At 41.6% G+C, this 17,336-nt stretch overlaps 1 protein-coding gene across 5 annotated transcripts in view; it reads right to left on the reverse strand.

Moving 5' to 3' along the window:
• PSEN1 (presenilin 1) overlaps positions 1-17,336 on the reverse strand; it is a 95,894-nt gene that overhangs the window by 38,955 nt on the left and 39,603 nt on the right. For 4 of the 5 annotated variants that reach the window (XM_011983101.1, XM_011983099.1, XM_011983100.1 and 1 more), the window contains 2 exons: positions 7,634-7,884; positions 4,975-5,116 (listed from right to left, as the gene is read on the reverse strand). In XM_011983101.1, coding sequence (XP_011838491.1) covers positions 4,975-5,116; positions 7,634-7,884 — 393 coding nt within the window. Of the gene's footprint in view, positions 1-4,974; positions 5,117-7,633; positions 7,885-9,233; positions 10,860-17,336 lie in introns of those variants that run through there. The other variant, XM_011983104.1, reaches the window with a different exon arrangement.

The following is a 17,336-nucleotide window of genomic DNA, read 5'->3' on the forward strand; positions in this document are numbered from 1 at the left end:
AAAAAAAAAAAAAAAGGGGGGGGGGCGGGGGGAACTGGTCTTGTAGGGCCTGAAAGACCGTGGTAAGGACTTTGGCTTTTGCTGCATTCGATGGTGAGCCGAGACCACACCAGTGCACTCCAGCCTGGGCAACAGAGCAAGACTCTGTCTCAGCCCCAAAAAAAAAAAAAAAAGGGGGGGGGCCGGGTGTGGTGGCTCACACCTGTAACCCAGCACTTTGGGAGGCCCAGGCAGGCAGAATACTTAAGGTCAGGAGTTCAAGACCAGCCTGGTCAATGTGGTAAAACCCCGTCTCTACTAAAAATTAACAATATTAGCCAAGCATGGTAACAGGCACCCATAATCCCAGCACTCTGGGAGGCTGAGGCAGGAGAATAGCTTGAACCAGGGAGGCAGAGGTTGCAGTGAGCCAAGATTGCACCACTGCACTCCAGCCTGGCCGACAAAGCAAGACTCAGTCTCAAAATTAAAAAAAAAAAGAAAAAAAAAAGCCGAGTGTGGTGGCTCACACCTGTAACCCAGCACTTTGGGAGGCCCAAGCAGGCAAAATACTTAAGGCCAGGAGTTCAAGACCAGCCTGGTCAATGTGGTAAAACCCTGTCTCTACTAAAAATTAACAAAATTAGCCAGGCATGGTAACAGGCACCCATAATCCCAGCACTTTGAGAGGCTGAGGCAGGAGAATCACTTGAACCAGGGAGGCAGAGGTTGCAATGAACCAAGATCGCAACACTGCACTCCAGCCTGGGTGACAGAGTGAGACTCCAACTCAAAAAAAAAAAAAAAGAGAGTAAAGAATGTGGTACAGAAAAATTTTGAAGAAATAATGGTTGAAAATTTTCCAAATTTGGTAAAGACATAAACCTAGAGATTCAAAAAGCTCAGTGAACTCCGAACAGAATGAACAAAGAAATCCTCCCACAGTTCCATAACTGCTGAAAAGAAAAAGAAAATTTTGAAAGTGACCAGAACAAAACAATGTATTACTTATAGAAGAACAGTGATTCAAATGACTGATTTTTATCAGAAACCAGGGAAGCTAAGAGAAAGCAGAATAGCATTTTTTAAATGCTGAAAAAGGGAAACATCAAGACAATTTTCTGCCCAGTAACAATATCCTTCAGTAATAAAGGTAAAATTAAAACATCCTAAGGTGAAGAAAACTTGAAACAAATTGAGGCCAGCTGACTTGCTCTAAAAGAATTACTAAAGGAAGATGTTCAGACAGAGGGCAAATAATACTAGAAGAAAACAGCTGTCCTGGCATAGCGGCTCACGCCTGTAATCCTAACACTCTAGCTTAGGTGACAAAGCAAGACTTCACCTCTCTCTCACACACACACACACACACACACACACACACACACACAACCCCAGCAAAGCAGTCCTACTGATGATAATGAAATGGTATAAAGGATAAGTCGTTCGATTTACATGCTACCAGGTATCTGAGTAGAAGAGATATGCAAAGCAGAAAACCAACCACGGGCCCTTCTGGGCTAAAAATACTACATTAAAAGTTATGTTTAAGGATGAAAATTTAAACCATGAGATTAAAATATAATTTCCCAAGAAGTAATGGGAGAGACGAAAAAGTCCATCATCTGAGAATCATGGCTGGTTAGCTTTAGGAAACTGCAAAGAGGACCAAAGTAGGAAGAAAAGCAAAAGCCAGAGTCAATGTGAAGCGGGAGGCAATAAATAAGTCAAATGGCAATAAGGTCCAGAAAAATCTGGTTCAAAAACATCAGCAGATACGACCAAAGGAAAAACTGGTAACCACATGATACGCAGTTTCCATGGAGGCATGAAAAGAGAACCCACACTTCAGGGAGCTGAGGACTGAATGTGAGAGGAATCTTATGTAATAGCTATGTGTGTCAATCCAGGCCAAACTCTGTACTCAAATATCCATTCTGACCCATTAGGTTCTGACCCACACTAGTTGTGTGACCCCTGCCTCAGTGCCTCATCCATAAAACTGGGATAATAGTAGGGGTTACCTCAAAGAGTTCGTATTTAAATTAAACAAGGCGGATGTAAAGCGATACTTGTCCTGTACATGTCACTGCCCAAGACTGGGAAAACCCATACATGCTTAAAACAGAGAAAAGAAGAGGTAGCTTAGAGATGGTGCTTTCTCTTTTATGTGTGAAAATATGAAAATACAGAAAAATTAAATAATTTCCTAAGATTACTAGGAGAAAGAACTCTGAGTCCAGAGCTCCACCTATCCAATTACAAAGGTATTTTGTAAGGGAAAGGCAGGAAATCTGTATGTAAATTCTAAATTATAAGAAAGAAAAAGTAGAATTCCACCCTCCAATAAAATCTGAGAAATAAACAGAAGAACAAAAGTATAATGGGATCCTGGTAAAAGTCACAAGATCAGTCTACTAAAGCAAGGAAACCAAAGGCAAGTAAACACATGCAGACAAAATATATATGGTGAAAAAGGGATAAAGAAAAGGAATTAAGAAACTAGCATTTTTAAAGTGGGGGAGGCAAATGCTTCCCAGCATGGGTTTATATCACTTGCTTTTTGGCCTTCTGAGTGTTGGTAACAACCTGTCATCATCACGCATACCTGTCATCTTTAATGGTATCCATACATTACTAACAGATTATACAGACGGCTATCACTTAACACTTCCACTCACTCAAATGTTCAACAAGCAAGGTTAAACTCTGTATAATTTTAAAGTTTACAAGCATTGAAAGGTATTGATATTACTAGTAACCAACTAAATGCAAATTAAGACATTTTCTTTACCTATAAAAACCAGCACATAGTTTTAAAAAAGAAATTCAGCACTGGTGGGGTATGAGAGATACTCTCATTCACTACCGGTGTTAAGTACAAACTGACATAAGCTTTTTGAAAATGGGATTTTGTATCCCAAGAGAGTTACAAATACGTAGATAATTTGCCCCAGAAATTCTGCTTCTAGGATTTTACCCGAAGGAAATAATTTGAAAAACTGAAAAAGCTCTAGGCATAAAGACAGACATTACTGTTTTTTAAAATAGTGAAACACTAGAAACAAATGTGCAACATCAGGGACATTTGAGAAGTAAATTATAAGGTACTTGAGTCAAATATCTCATAGCCATAGAAATATTTTCTAAGAATTTATAATAGAAAAAATGCTCACACCAAAGTAAAAGGACACATACTGATTATACATTTTAACCACGTTAGAAAAGTATACAGAAATAAACACTAGAAAGAAACAGAGTAGATTCCAACATTTGGAAAGTTAATTTATTTTTTTTTTTGGTAGAGACAGGTCTCACTATGTTGCTCAGGCTGGTCTCAAACCCCTGACCTCGGCCGGGCACATCACCTGAGATCAGCAGTTCTAGACCAACCATGGCCAACATGATAAAAACCAGTCTCTACCAAAAATACAAAAATTAGTCGGGCGTGGTGGCAGGTGCCTGTAATCCCAGCTACTCAGGGGGCTGAGGCAGCAGAATGGCTTGAACCCGGGAGGCAGAACTTGCAGTGAGCCAAGATCGAACCATCGCACTCCAGCCTGTGGGACAAGAGCGAGACTTTGTCTCGGGAGGAAAACAACAACAACAAAAAAACTCCTGACCTCAAGCAATCCTCCTGCCTTGGCCTCCCAAAGTTCTGGGATTACAGGCATGAGCTACCATGTCTGGCTGAACATTTATAATTTCTATTATTTGAAAATGATCTTAAAAGGTGTATGACTTGTGATAATGTGTAACTTTTTCTAAGGTATGAGTCTGAAACGTGCTAGTTGGCTGAAACTCAGCAGTAGGCCACTTGGCAAAAGAGCAAGCTAGGGGAGGAGAGGCTGAGAAGGGTGTGTCTGTGTCTTTCCTGTACAACCTCCCAGCGCCCCACTTTCCGAGGAATGAAGTAATACGGTAGAGATGGTGAGGGGGTGCATGATGGCTACCAGTTTAGGCAAGGTGTGACCAGTCACCAGTGAGTTTAATACCAGCATCTGAACATGGCTTTATTGTTCTGTACTCTAACATGAAAATCTGACTTTAGTTATACCGTATTTTATAGGGACCATTATATCCTATAGTGTTATTTGTGAATGAGGAGATTCACAAAGGTCTTAGAGTGTATTTCTTCAGTATACTGTCAATCAAAATATTAAAACCACTTAGGGCCAGGCGCAGTGGCTCATACCTGTAATCCCAGCACTTTGGGAGACCAAGGCGGGAAGTTCACTTGAGGCCAGGAGTTTGAGACCAGCCTGGCCAACATGGTGAAACCCCGTCTCTACTGAAAATACAAAAATTAGCTGAGTGTGGTGGTGGGCGCCTGTAATTCCAGCTAATGGGGAGGCAGAGGCAGGAGAATCGCTTGAAACTGGTGGGTTGAGGCCGCAGTGAGCCGAAATCGCGCCACTGCACTTCACTCCAGGCTGGGTGACAGGGCAAAGCCCTGTTTCAACAAACAAACAAACAAACAAAAACCCACTTAGATTGTGCTTTTATATGAAAATGTTTATTTTTCAGTTATACCTTTTTTGTTTTCTGGTTTTATTGTTTGAGACAATGGCCTAAAAAGGCATTGAAATCCAAAATAATATGCATTATCACTAACTCTTGATAATTAATCATAATATATATATTTTACACTACTTTTTTCATGACATATAGATTCCATGCATATAAAATACTTCCAATATTTGTTTTTTGTTTTCTTTAATACAGACAGGCTCTTGCTATGTTGCCCAGGCTGATTGTGAACTCCTGGGCCCAAGCGATCCTCCTGCCTCAGCCTCTGAGCCTGGCATTACACATGCACCTGGCTTCCTTTTTATATTTTTTGAATGTTCCACAGTGAAGAGGAACAAAACTAAAAACTAACTTAGCTCTAGAAGACAAAACATTTTTTCTTCCCTAGATCAGTTAAGTTACTGTGACAGGAATACCCAACCATAAGAACAGGGTGGAAAGCAAAGATCTGTGTCTCATGCTCACCTTATAGCACCTGTATTTATACAGAACCACCAGGAGGATAGTCATGACAACAATGACACTGATCATGATGGCCGCATTCAGAATTGAGTGCAGGGCTCTCTGGCCCACAGTCTCGGTATCTTCTGTGAATGGGGTATAGATTCTACAATAAAACAAACACAAAAGCCCTAGGTAAGTGTTAATGGAGATCCCCAACCACATTACCACCTCCAATACAGAATTTTCTTTTTCTCGATTCAATTCATATCTTATAAGTCACTTTTCCCCAACTCACCAATCTAGCTAAGAATTTTTCACCTGAGAAAAACAGTTACACTCTAATTGCTTCAAAGAAAGTATCTAACATATGGAAAGGACTTACATATGAACCAGACACTGGCTCCATCTAGTGGGTGCTTTATATTGAAATAATTATAATACCTCATCAAATGTTTTTTGGCTACAGCTTATTAGGAACTTGTTATAGAACCAGATTCTGCCACAGAAACCATGTGGGCTGACAAGTGGTTGTCAGAAGAAAGGTAATATGGCTTATAATTAATGCCTCTCATCTGTAGAGTAATTGCAACTGGAGTTGTCTTAAGATAATGTCACATATCCATCTTCCCCTTGTTTCTCATTCACAGAAAAACATTTTTATTCCAGGTGCCAATATTCCCAGCCAAAAAGACTTTACTTCTGACTCCCTTATATTTATGAATAGCTATGAGAACAAGTAATGGCAATGACTTTTAGGGAGATGTGTTGTGTATGGAACTTCTAAGAAAGGAGTGAATTCTGCTGACATGTCCTATGTTCTTTTCTCCCCTACTCCTTCCTACTGTCAGAATGAAGGCTAGCGCTCCAGCGTGGACCCTGAAGTAACCTAGAGGTTAGAAGCTAAAGAAGAAAGAAGGAGATTGAGTCCTTGATGAATGTGAAGCCACTGTACTAATCTGGACTGCCTACCTCTGCACTACTCTACGAGAGAGAAAGTATGTGCATTATTTAAACCAGTTGTTTTGATTTTCTATTAACAAAGTCAGAAACATTTCTATAAAAAATCAGCTCTGTGGACCATATGGTCTCCAGGGCAACCACTCAGCTGTGCTACTGTAGTGTGAAAGCAGCCACAGACAATGTATAAACCAAGGAGCATGGTCACGTTCCAAAGAAAGTTTATTCATAAGTTTGTGAATAACTTTGTTATTACACCTTTGTGGAAAGCTAGCAGGCAGATCTGGCCTGTGGCTGTAGCTTGCCAATGTTTGTTCTATAATATGTTGCCAAACCTAACCCTAACCTATACGGATAATATTGTTCAATCCCTCCAGTTCTAACCCCTGCCCTTCATCTGCTGTCTCAGATGCTCTACCAAAAGGCTAAAAGTTTGGTTTTCAGAACACCATGTAGTTTTTCAGACACTTCACAACTTCAAATTCTAAAACTCAATTACAACTCTTCTTTGGGCCCCATGAGAGTCCTAGAGATGGAACTAGATGACATTTGAATCAAGCATTTTTCTTGGAGGCCAAGGCTGACATCAGCAGCACCGGGGAATCCACATGACAGCTCCCCAAGAGTCTAGAGAGTGCTGGCTTGAATTAGTTATCCATCCTTCCAATTAACGATTTGTTTGGCCATTTATTATACACCTCACCCCGGAGACACAGTACCCTCACAGGCCTTGCAATAAAGAAGGAAATCAGGCATTAAATAAATAATGTAAATAAATATATATTTGCAAATTGTGACAAGTGAGAAAGAACAAGTTGCTATGAGAAAAGATACCAAGAAGGATCTAATCGTGTTAGGAGAAACAGGAATGTTATCTTTGAGGATTTAACATTTAAGTCAATGTTAGATGTGAGTTCTAAATTTCAAACAATATGTATGTTCAATTATTTGCCTTCTACTTTTAAACTTAACTTCCTTGTAAAGCAACCTTTTTTGATTACCTACTCCACCCTCATTCTGATCACCTGCTCCATCCTCATTCCAATTACCTGCTACCTGCCCTGCCCTGACTCCTGCCAAAGCACTCACCCCATCATTCTCTTTAAATTAGCCAATTGGAATTAGTTTAGCCTGTGCGGTCTAAGCCTAGCCAATAGGGGAACAACATAGCAGCAGGGACCACGTGTGTCAGCGTAAGAACCCCTTCCCCTCCCTTGTCCAAATGTGCGCTTGCCATTGTTCCATCTGTAAGGGCGCACCCTTCTATAGAGAAGTAACTTGCCCTGCTGAGAATTAAAAGGAAAATTTTATATTCTAGTGCTATTTCTTTTGCGGCACCGAAACTTTATACATAACACCAAGAGGAGAGGGATGACAGGAATTTAACCCACCAAAGTCAGAAAAGGAAAGAATACTCCAGGCAGAAAAGTAATGGGCGCCCAATGGCCCTGAGGTGGAAAAGAATTTATGTGTTCAATTCAACCTAACTTCAGTCCTATCCAGTAACACCATACAGGAAACATACTTCTGCAGTGTTCCTTTTCTCCACTTAAAACATCAAGTAATAACCCCTTGCTCTCTCAACTGCTCCTGACCATCACAGAGGATGGACTCTCTAGCTAAGTCCTGCCCCTCCAATGCAGAGGCCTTCAAGGTGATGATGATATGCTGTAAAGAAAAGCCACACTGGCTTTGAGAATAATAAAACAAAACTTATACGTACAGCTGCCCATCCTTCCGGGTATAAAAGCTGACTGACTTGATGGTAGCCACCACCACCACCATGCAGAGAGTCACGGGGACAAAGAGCATGATCACATGTTTGGCGCCATATTTCAATGTCAGCTCCTCATCTTCTTCTTCATCTTGCTCCACCACCTGCCGAGAGTTACCCTGGGGTCGTCCATTAGATAATGGCTCAGGGTGGCCAAGGCTCCGCCTGTCGTTGTGCTCCTGCCGTTCTCTATTGTCATTCTATAAGTACAAGAAAAACGTTTTCAGTAAATCAGATTCTCAGCAGAATCAAGGTAACGGTTCGACCTGAGATTAACAACAGACCCGTCACTACATGAGTTCTAAAAACCTGAAGCAAGAAAAAACTATTTACAGGAAGTATGCAGTTTAAAAGTCTAGATTATCTATCACTGTTCACTGAAGGCACTCAGGTCCTCTCTTTTACCTGGGTCTTGGCTTGCTCCATTCTCTCTGTTCATCCCAACAAAATACAATTGTACTTATCCTTTGAGATGTAGCTTAAAGACTGACACCTGCATTAAACCTTGTTTACTGGCTGCAGCTCCAAGCACCTTTTTCAAATTCAGCTTTCTGTGATTCAGACCACTTATGCAAGGAACTCTCTTACCCTAATTAATAAGACTTTAAAATCCTTGTGTCAGAGGCATTTGGACCAGAGCAACTCTATCTTGAATAGGGGCTGGGTAAAATAAGGGCGAGACCTACTGGACTGCATTCGCAGGAGGTTAGGTACTCTTAGTTACGGGATGAGATTGGAAGTCAGCACAAGATACAGCCCATAAAGACCTTGCTGATAAAACAGGTTGCAATAAAGAAGCTGACCAAAACCCACCAAAACCAAGATGGTGAGCAGAGTGACCTCTGGTCATCCTCACTGCTCACTATACGCTAATTATAATACATTAGCATGCTAAAAGACACTCCCTGCCGGCACCATGACAGTTTACAGATGCCATGGCAAAGTCCAGAAGTTACCTTGTATGGTCTAAAAAGGGGAGGGATCCTTAGTTCCGGGAATTGTCCACCTCTTTCCCAGAAAACTCAAGAGTAATCCATCCCTTGTTTAGCATATAATCAAGAAGTAACAGGCCGGGCGCCTGAAATCCCAGCACTTTGGGAGGCCAAGGTGGGCGGATCACTTGAAGTCAGGAGTTTGACACCAGCCTGGCCAACATGGTGAAACCCTGTTTCTACTAAAAATATAAAAATTAGTCGGGCATGGTGGCACATGCCTGTAATCTCAGCTACTCATGAGGCTAAGGTAGGAGAATCACCTGAACCTGGGAGGTGGAGGCTGCAGTTAGCAGAGATTATGCCACTACATTCCAGCCTGGGTGACAAAGCAAGGCTTACAAAAAAAAAAAAAAAAAAAAAAGTGGTAAGGTCAAAGAAGTGACATAATCAGCTGTTTCATTTTTAGCAAACTTGACTGAGTGGCAATGAATGAGATTTCTAGCATAAGGAACTAGCATTGGTAGAGATATGGAACACAGTAAGATAAGCAGACTGGAAGACAGAAGTACTTTAGTTAGAGATGTAACCAGGCAGTCAAGTCCAATGGCAGTTACCAATAGGACTTTCAAGCTCAGAAGGGTCAGAGGAAGTCAATGGTCTCTATAGCCTCAGAAATGGATGAAATCTCAGGCCTCAGAAATGGATGAAATAGCTGTGGAGGGAAAAATACAGTAAAAAGATGACCAAGGAGAGAAGTGTAAATAACCCCTAAGCTTAACCAGCAGGTGATGGGAGAAAACCAGAAAATGAGATTAAGAGAATAGAGGAGAGGGAAGAAAACTCAGGAATCAATATAACACAGAAGCTAAAAGTGGAGCACAAATCAAAGAGGTGTCATCAACAGTATGGCAGGATGAGAGCTAAAAAGACCCTGAACTGGCAATGGGAAGTTCATCAAGGGTTTTACAAAAGTAAAACAGTGAAGAGGAAAGTCGGGTTGAGATGAGACGGGATAACTCCCTTGATCCCCTCATGGCTCAGAGCGTGGCTCGTTTACTCGGCCACCACACACTCAAACCCCTTGCAAGAGGAAGTGTGCAAGCGAGCGAGTGAGTGTGGGAACCAGAGCAAACGAATGCAGGAACCAGTCGGTTGCTCCTCTCTGGCAGGAGCAGGCTCTGTGCAGGCCCGCAGCAGCATCCAAGTGTGTTACAATCAATGCTCCTTCAACTCTGCCATTCAGGGATGGCCAAGGGCCAGCCAGCTCAGTGGAGGGTCAGGGTGGCAGCCCCTGCTCTCTCCTCTTGGCACCCAGGTTCTCTTCCAGTGTCCAGGAATAATCAGGTCACACGAACAGATCGAAGGGTAGTGTATGCAGAAGATTTTACTGCGCGATGGAAGTGGTTCTCAGTAGGATAGAGAGTTGAAAAGGGGATGGTATGGGAAGAAGGTGATCTTTCCTGAAGCCAGGCCATCTCTGGCTGGGCCTATTCTCCAAAGCTGCACCACCTGAAGTTAGCCACATCCATCCATAGTCTCCAACGCTCAGCTGCTTTTCTGCTCACTGCTCAGCCACTTATATCACCAACGCTCAGTTGCTTGTATTTCTGACAATCAGTCGCTTGTATTTCCAACACTCAGCCATTTATATCCCTGACGTCAGCTGCTTGTATTATTCTGCCAGCTGCTGAAATCTTTTTTTTTTTTTTTTTTTTGAGACAGAGTCTCGCTCTGTTGCCCAGGCTGGAGTGCACTGGCACAATCTGTGGCTCACTATAAGCTCCGCTGCCTGGGTTCAAGCAATTCTCCTGCCTCATCCTCCCAAGTAGCTGGGATTATGGTGCCCAGCACCACGCCCAACTAATTTTTGTATTTTTAGTAGAGATAGGGTTTTGCCATGTTGGCCAGGCTGGTCTTCAACTCCTGACCTCAGCTGATCCACCTGCCTCAGTCTCCCAAAGTGCTGGGATTATAGGAGTGAGCCACTGTGCCCAGCCCAGCTGAAATATTTTTATGGGCACAGGATAGGGGCATGGCAGGCCAAAGAGGCAACATTTGGGTGGGGAAAAATGGGGTCAGCTGTTTTCACTTAGGGCTGCAGTTCCAGGTTTAAGGGTGGAATTTAGCTGGGAGCCCAGCCCTTCTGTATCAATGTCCTAAATCACAATGGGCTGGAAAATGATTGAGAATTGAGAAGGTAAAAGCAATCATTCTTCGAAGCAAAAAAAAAAAAAAAAAAAGGTGGAAGAGGCTTGCAATAGAGAGGGATTTAACTTGAAAAAGTTATTTTATCCAACCCCACTGGAAAGGAAGACAAAACCAGAAAAGGTTATTTTAGAGCTCTTAGAAACTTGAGCATACCTATCACGTCAAAGCGTAGACTGAAGACTAGAGGAAGAGACAAAGTGGGTATTAAAACTAATGGAATAGGGTAAGGGATAAAGGAGGGTGCTATAGTTTGAATGTTCCCCTGGAAAGTTCATGTACTGGAAACTTGGTTGCCATTGTGGTGGTATCAAGAGGTGAGGCCTTTAGGAAGTGACTGGGTCATGAGGACTCTGCCTTCATGAATGGATTACAGGTTCAGTATCCTTTATCTGAAATGTTTGGGAACAGAAGTGTTTCAGATTTTGCATTTTTGAATATTTCCATTATACTTACAGGTTGAACATACCAAATCTAAAAATCCAAAATCTAAAACACTCCAATAAGCATTGCCTTTGAGCATCACACTGGTACTCAGAAAGGTTCGGATTTGGGAGCACTTTGAATTTCAGACTTTCAAATCAGGGATACTGAACCTGTTATGTCGCTATCGCAGGAGCAGGTTAGTTATCGTGGGAGTGACTTTGTTACAAAAGCAAGCTCTCTCTTGCCCTTCTGCCTATCCACCAAGGGATAATCCTCCTCAGGTGCTGGTACCATATACTCTTGGACTTTCCAGCCTCAAGAACCATGAGTTGAATAAATTTCTTTTCTTTATAAATCACCCAGTCTCAAAAAGATAAAAAATAAATAAAGATACAAAAAAGAAGAAAACAAACAACAAATAAATAAATAAATAAATAAATCACTCAGTCTGCGGTATTCTGTTATAGCAATACAAAATGAACTAAGACAGAGGGGAACAAAAAAAAGACAGAGGCTGGTGATATAAAGGCATGGTGCCCTCTCCTTCAGTCTGGAAGTCAGGATTTCTCTTCAAACAGTTATGAAGACCCAATCCCTACGAGAAATGGAAAGGAAACTATTCTAAAGCATAAAAGGTAGAAATATCTATACCACCCATCAAGAAAGATTATTTTTGCTGAACACAAGTCACCAGAGTGGCTAAAGCCCAGTAGAATGGAAATGGTTATACAGAAGGTGAGGCCAAAGGGACCAGAACATAGTGTGATAGACAGCAAGAAGCAGGAGAATTGAGAATTCATACTTTTATTCTTCCACAGACGGAGGTGACTAAGTCATCTGCCAAAAAAGTTATATCTGCAATTGATGTTCAGCAGTACAAGTCTGAACAACTTGATTGGCTGATTAATGTTCACAATAAACATACAAGTAATAATAGCTATCTCTATATAGTATTTGATATTTACAAGGCACTGTCACATTATCTTACTTATTCTTTTTGTCTGGAGAAGTTTTGGTAAATGAACACAAAAGCAACTGATCCAAAATCTCACAACCAGAAAACAGCAGAGGTAGGAATCAAACTAAAGTCTCTTGCCTCAAAACTTGTTTTCTTTCTATGGCACCACAGCCATCAGTTTAGGTCATATGAACAGTTTAATTAGCTAAGTCTAGCATGAAACGGGCAATCATATGCTCATTCACGGTCCCCAACCGGATGATCTGGTTTATAATGAACATTAGCCAACTCAACCCTGCCCTACCCTGCCCTGCCCTGCCCTACCCAAGGCTGATAATGAGATGGATACTAGAACACTGTTTAACTTAACAGTAATATACACATTCACAAACCCTTCCTCTTTGTAGTATGTTGGACACTACTTTTATTTATTATTATTATTATTTTGAAGACAGAGTCTCATTTAGTCGCCTAGTAGTGGCACAATCTTGGCTCACTGAAACCTCTGCCTCCCAGGTTCAAGCGATTCTCGTGCCTCAGCCTCCCGAGGAGCTGGGATTACAGGTGTGCGCCACAACACCCGGCTAATTTTTGTATTTTTAGTAGAGACAGAGTTTCACCATGTTGGCCAGGCTGGTCTCAAACTCCTGGCCTCAAGTGATTCACCCACCTCTACCTCCTGAAGTGCTAGGATTACATGCATGAGCCACTGTGCCCAGCCATGGACACTTTTTTTTTTTCTTTCTTTCCGAGACAGAGTCTTGCTCTGTCACCCAGGCTAGAGTGCAGTGGCACAATCTCGGTTCACTGCAACCTCTGCCTCCCAGGTTCAAGCGATTCTCCTGCCTCAGCCTCCCGAGTAGCTGGGATTACAGGCATCCGCCACTGCGCCGGCTAATTTTTGTATTTTAGTAGAGACAGGGTTTCACCATGTTGGCCAGGCTGGTCTCGAACTCCTGACCTCATGATCCACCCACCTCGGCCTCACAAAATGCTGGGATTACAGGCATGAGCCAGTGTGCCTGGTCAGATACCACCTTTTTTTTTTTTTAAATGGAGTTTTGCTCTTGTTGCCCAGACTGGAGTGCAATGGCACGATCTCGGCTCACCACAACATCTGCTTCCTGGGTTCAAGCAATTCTCCTGCCTCAGCCTCCTGAGTAGCTAGGATATACAGGCATGCACCACCACGCCTGGCTAATTTTTTGTATTTTTAGTAGAGACGGGGTCTTATCCATGTTGGTCAGGCTGGTCTTGAACTCCTGACCTCAGGTGATCTGCTCGCCTCAGCCTCCCAAAGTGCTGGGATTAAAGGTGTGAGCCACCATGCCCAGCCCAGATACTACTTTCAAAACTGATTTTGTTTTCAGGAATGGTGGCACACACCTATAGTCAAGTGCAGCCCAGGAAATGTAGTGAGACACCATCTTTAAGGAAAAAGATACTGTTTTAATTTCTTTATTTAAAAAAAGTACAATTTGGGCTGGGCGTGGTGGCTCATGCCTGTAACCCCAGCACTCTGGGAGGCTGAGGCAGGCGGATCACCTGAGGTCAGGAATTCAAGACCAGCCTGGCCAACATGGTGAAACCTTGTCTCTATTAAAAATATAAAAATTAGCCAGCGTGGTGGTGGGCACCTGTAATCCCAGCTACTTGGGAGGCTGAGGCAGGCGAATCGCTTGAACCCAGGAGGCAGAGGTTGCAGTAAGCCAAGATTGTGCCACTGTACTCCAGCCTGGGTGACAGAATGAGATTCCGTCTCAAAAAAAAAAACAAAAAAAAGTACAATTTGGTGACAGAAGTGTTGGTTACAGACAAAAATGGCAGATTCATTGGCTGTCCAGATTTAATTTATGAATGAACATATATATATGAAAATAAAAGAAGTTCCTAAAGTATTTTATAGGGTACTCCAATTAATCAGAAGACTATGGCTGAATCACTGTATTTTATGGGTGAAATCATAGTGTGTGAAATTTGGAATTTAAAAGTCTCTAACTTATGTTATCATATCTTGGGTTTACCCCAGTGACACTGTATTATATAGTGGTAATTAGCCCAAGTTCTGGGGTCAGACTACCAGGATTTGGATTTCTCTTCTATATAGTGTGATTTGGGGCAAGTTATTTAACCTCTTTGAACTTCAATGTCTTCATCTGTAAAATGGTGAGAAAAAAGTATCTCCTGATAGAGTTGTAAATTCTACTGGGATAGTACTTGAAAGACATATCTTATGGTGTCTGGCACATATTAAGCATTCAGTAGTTTTACCATTTATTCTACATATAAACATTCCTATGGCTACTAGCAGGTGCCAAGGTATAACTGATCTCCTCTTAGGGTACAGTCCAGATGAAACTGCATATAAAATTCCAGACATTTTTAGTCTATCAACAGAAAATCATAGGCACTATGGAATTAGAAAAATCTGTTTCCCAAATGTTGATCTCCATCTCTGACCTCTCCCAGAACTCTATTCTAAGCTTCTCCTCTGTCTTCTCCATTTATCTCAGTAAACAGCAGTACCATTCTCCCAGTTTCTAGGAAGTCCCAAATCTACGAATTATTCTTTCTTTCTCTTCCTTAGTACCTCTGTCTAGTCAGCCCGCAAATTCTGCCAGAATACCTCCAAAACACCTCCTGGACCTATCTACTTCTTTCTATGTCCACAATCTTTGTGGTTCAAACCACTATTACCTGTCATTTGGGTTACTGTTAATAGGCTTCTAATTTGGTCTTTCTGCTTTTATGCTCCCCTAGTCCATTCTCCACACTATAGCCAGGATGATTTTTTTTTTTTTAAACAAAATGAAATCATGTCATTCCTTTAAAACTCGATTACATGGCTTCTTGTCATGCTCATAACAGAATCAAAACTTCTTAGGCTCGTGAAGTCTAAAATGGTTTGTTCCTTGCTCTGACCACAGACTGTTCCTCCTCTCTCCATTCCTTTTCTCAAACTGGCCTTCTAGTTCCCCACTCAGGGCTGGTTCACCTGGAATGTCCTTCTCCCACCTGACTGTTCCTTGTCACTCAGTTCCCTCCTGGTAGAGAGAGAATTTCCTGACTATCGAATGTAAGGAACCCTTTCTCTACATTGATCTGCTGGTTTTAATTCTCTGAATCGTACTTGTGATCATTTGATGTAGCTCCTGTTTGTTACTTGATTATTCATCTTTATCTCCTTCGAATACAAATTTTCTCCAAGGACAGCACAAGTTCTTGATCTTTGCTGGATCTCTAGTGTCTCCTGTACTCAATAAATATTTGTTGAGTTAATTAATGAATGATTCCTAAAAGACTGTTTGTGAAGCCTGGCTAATTTTTTGTAGAGACAAAGCTTCACCATGTTGCCCAAGCTGGTCTTGAACTTCTGGGCTCAAGAAATCCTCCCAAAGTGCTGGGATTACAGGCATGAGCCATCGAGTCCAGCCGTCTTGTACTTCTAGATTGGAGTTTTGGGTTTCAGAGATTTGTAGTTCACTGAAAATGAAGCACCACGTAGGTGTGCCTGGGAGGGAGTGTGCTAAGAATTCTTACTAAATAAAGTTCAATCAATCAAATGTTATTGTACTTCAAAAATTCTCCAGGGAAATAAATTGTCAGCTTCCATTTAAAGACTGTATTCTGTTTAAATGTGCTATTAAAGTAAAATGTGACATAAGAATCTACAGATAATAATCGAAAGGAAAAATAGGGCTCTTCAAAAAAAGTACAATTTATTTGTTAAAAGCAGGTAAAGCAAAAATTAAAAATAAAATAAATAAATACACAGGTGAAACATTCACGTGGTTTCAAAGAAAGTATTAAAAGGTATAGAGTATAAAATCTCCCTCTTAATATATACCTAGTTTCCTAATCCCCCTGCTTACTACTGTTATTGTTCTCCTGTGAATCCTTTCAAAGTTTCTTTGTACATATGCAAGCAAATACAAACACACACTCTTACTCCCCCTTTTCACACAAATGGTAGTACAGTAAATGTACCATGCAGCATTTTGTTTTCTCCACTTAACTATGTATCTTAAGAGATTTTTCTACACATCAGTACATAAAGAATATCCTCATTCTTATTTTTGAGATAGATTCTCTGTCACTAGGCTTGAGTGCAGTGGCATAGTCACAGCTTACCACAGTCTTGACCTCCCAAGCTCAAGCAATCCTCCCACCTCAGCCTGCTGAGCAGCTGGGACTGCAGGTGAGAGAGAGAGAGAGAGAGAGAGAGAGAGAGAGAGAATGCCAAATTGCCCTCCCTATGGATTACACCAATTTAGAGACTCAGCAATGCAAGAGATTGCCTACTTCACCACACTGTTGCTAACACCTTATGTTAGCAAGTGCTTAGATTTTTACCAATCTGATGGGAGAAATATGGAATCTTGGCATAATTTTAATATCTATTTCTCTTATTATCAGGACAGTTGAGTGCTTTTTCATCTATGTCCTTTTTCTATTTGACTTTAACTTTTTTTTTTTTTGAGATGGAGTTTTGCTCTTGTTGCCCAGGCTGGAGTGCAGTGGTGCGATCTCGGCTCACTGCAACCTCGGCCTCCCAGGTTCAAGTGATTCTCCTGCCTCAGTCTCCCAAGTAGCTGGGATTACAGGCGCGTATCACCACACCTGGTTAATTTTTTTTTGTTGTTTTTTTTTGTTTTTTTAAGTAGAAACGGGGTTTCACCATGTTAGCCAGGCTGGTCTCAAACTCCTGACCTCAGGTAATCCGCCCAGCCCTGACCTCCCAAAGTGCTGGAATTACAGGCGTGAACCACTCTGCCCGGTCTTAATTTCTAATCACTAATTATTAATTAATTTTAAAAATAAGTGTTACAGCTCTTTTAAAATTTGTCTAGCGATTTTTCTAGTTTTCACTGGGAACTGTCCCCCCTAAAAAAGGTAAGTGCCAGCTATGTGCCAGACACTGTGCTAGGTGCAGTGCCAGGGATACAACAGGGAGCAAACAGATAAGGTTCCTGGCTCTCATGAACTGCTTTCAAGCAGAGGGAGACAGACAATAAACAGGATAATTATACAGTGGGATAGTACTATAAAAGGAATAAACAGGCTGCTCTCAGTGTACTGCCTATGGGCTAGCCCAGCTCCACAAGGAAGTTAAAAAAAAAAAAAAAAA

Source organism: Mandrillus leucophaeus, unplaced genomic scaffold, assembly GCF_000951045.1.
Source record: "Mandrillus leucophaeus isolate KB7577 unplaced genomic scaffold, Mleu.le_1.0 Scaffold246, whole genome shotgun sequence".
Lineage (NCBI taxonomy): Eukaryota > Metazoa > Chordata > Mammalia > Primates > Cercopithecidae > Mandrillus > Mandrillus leucophaeus.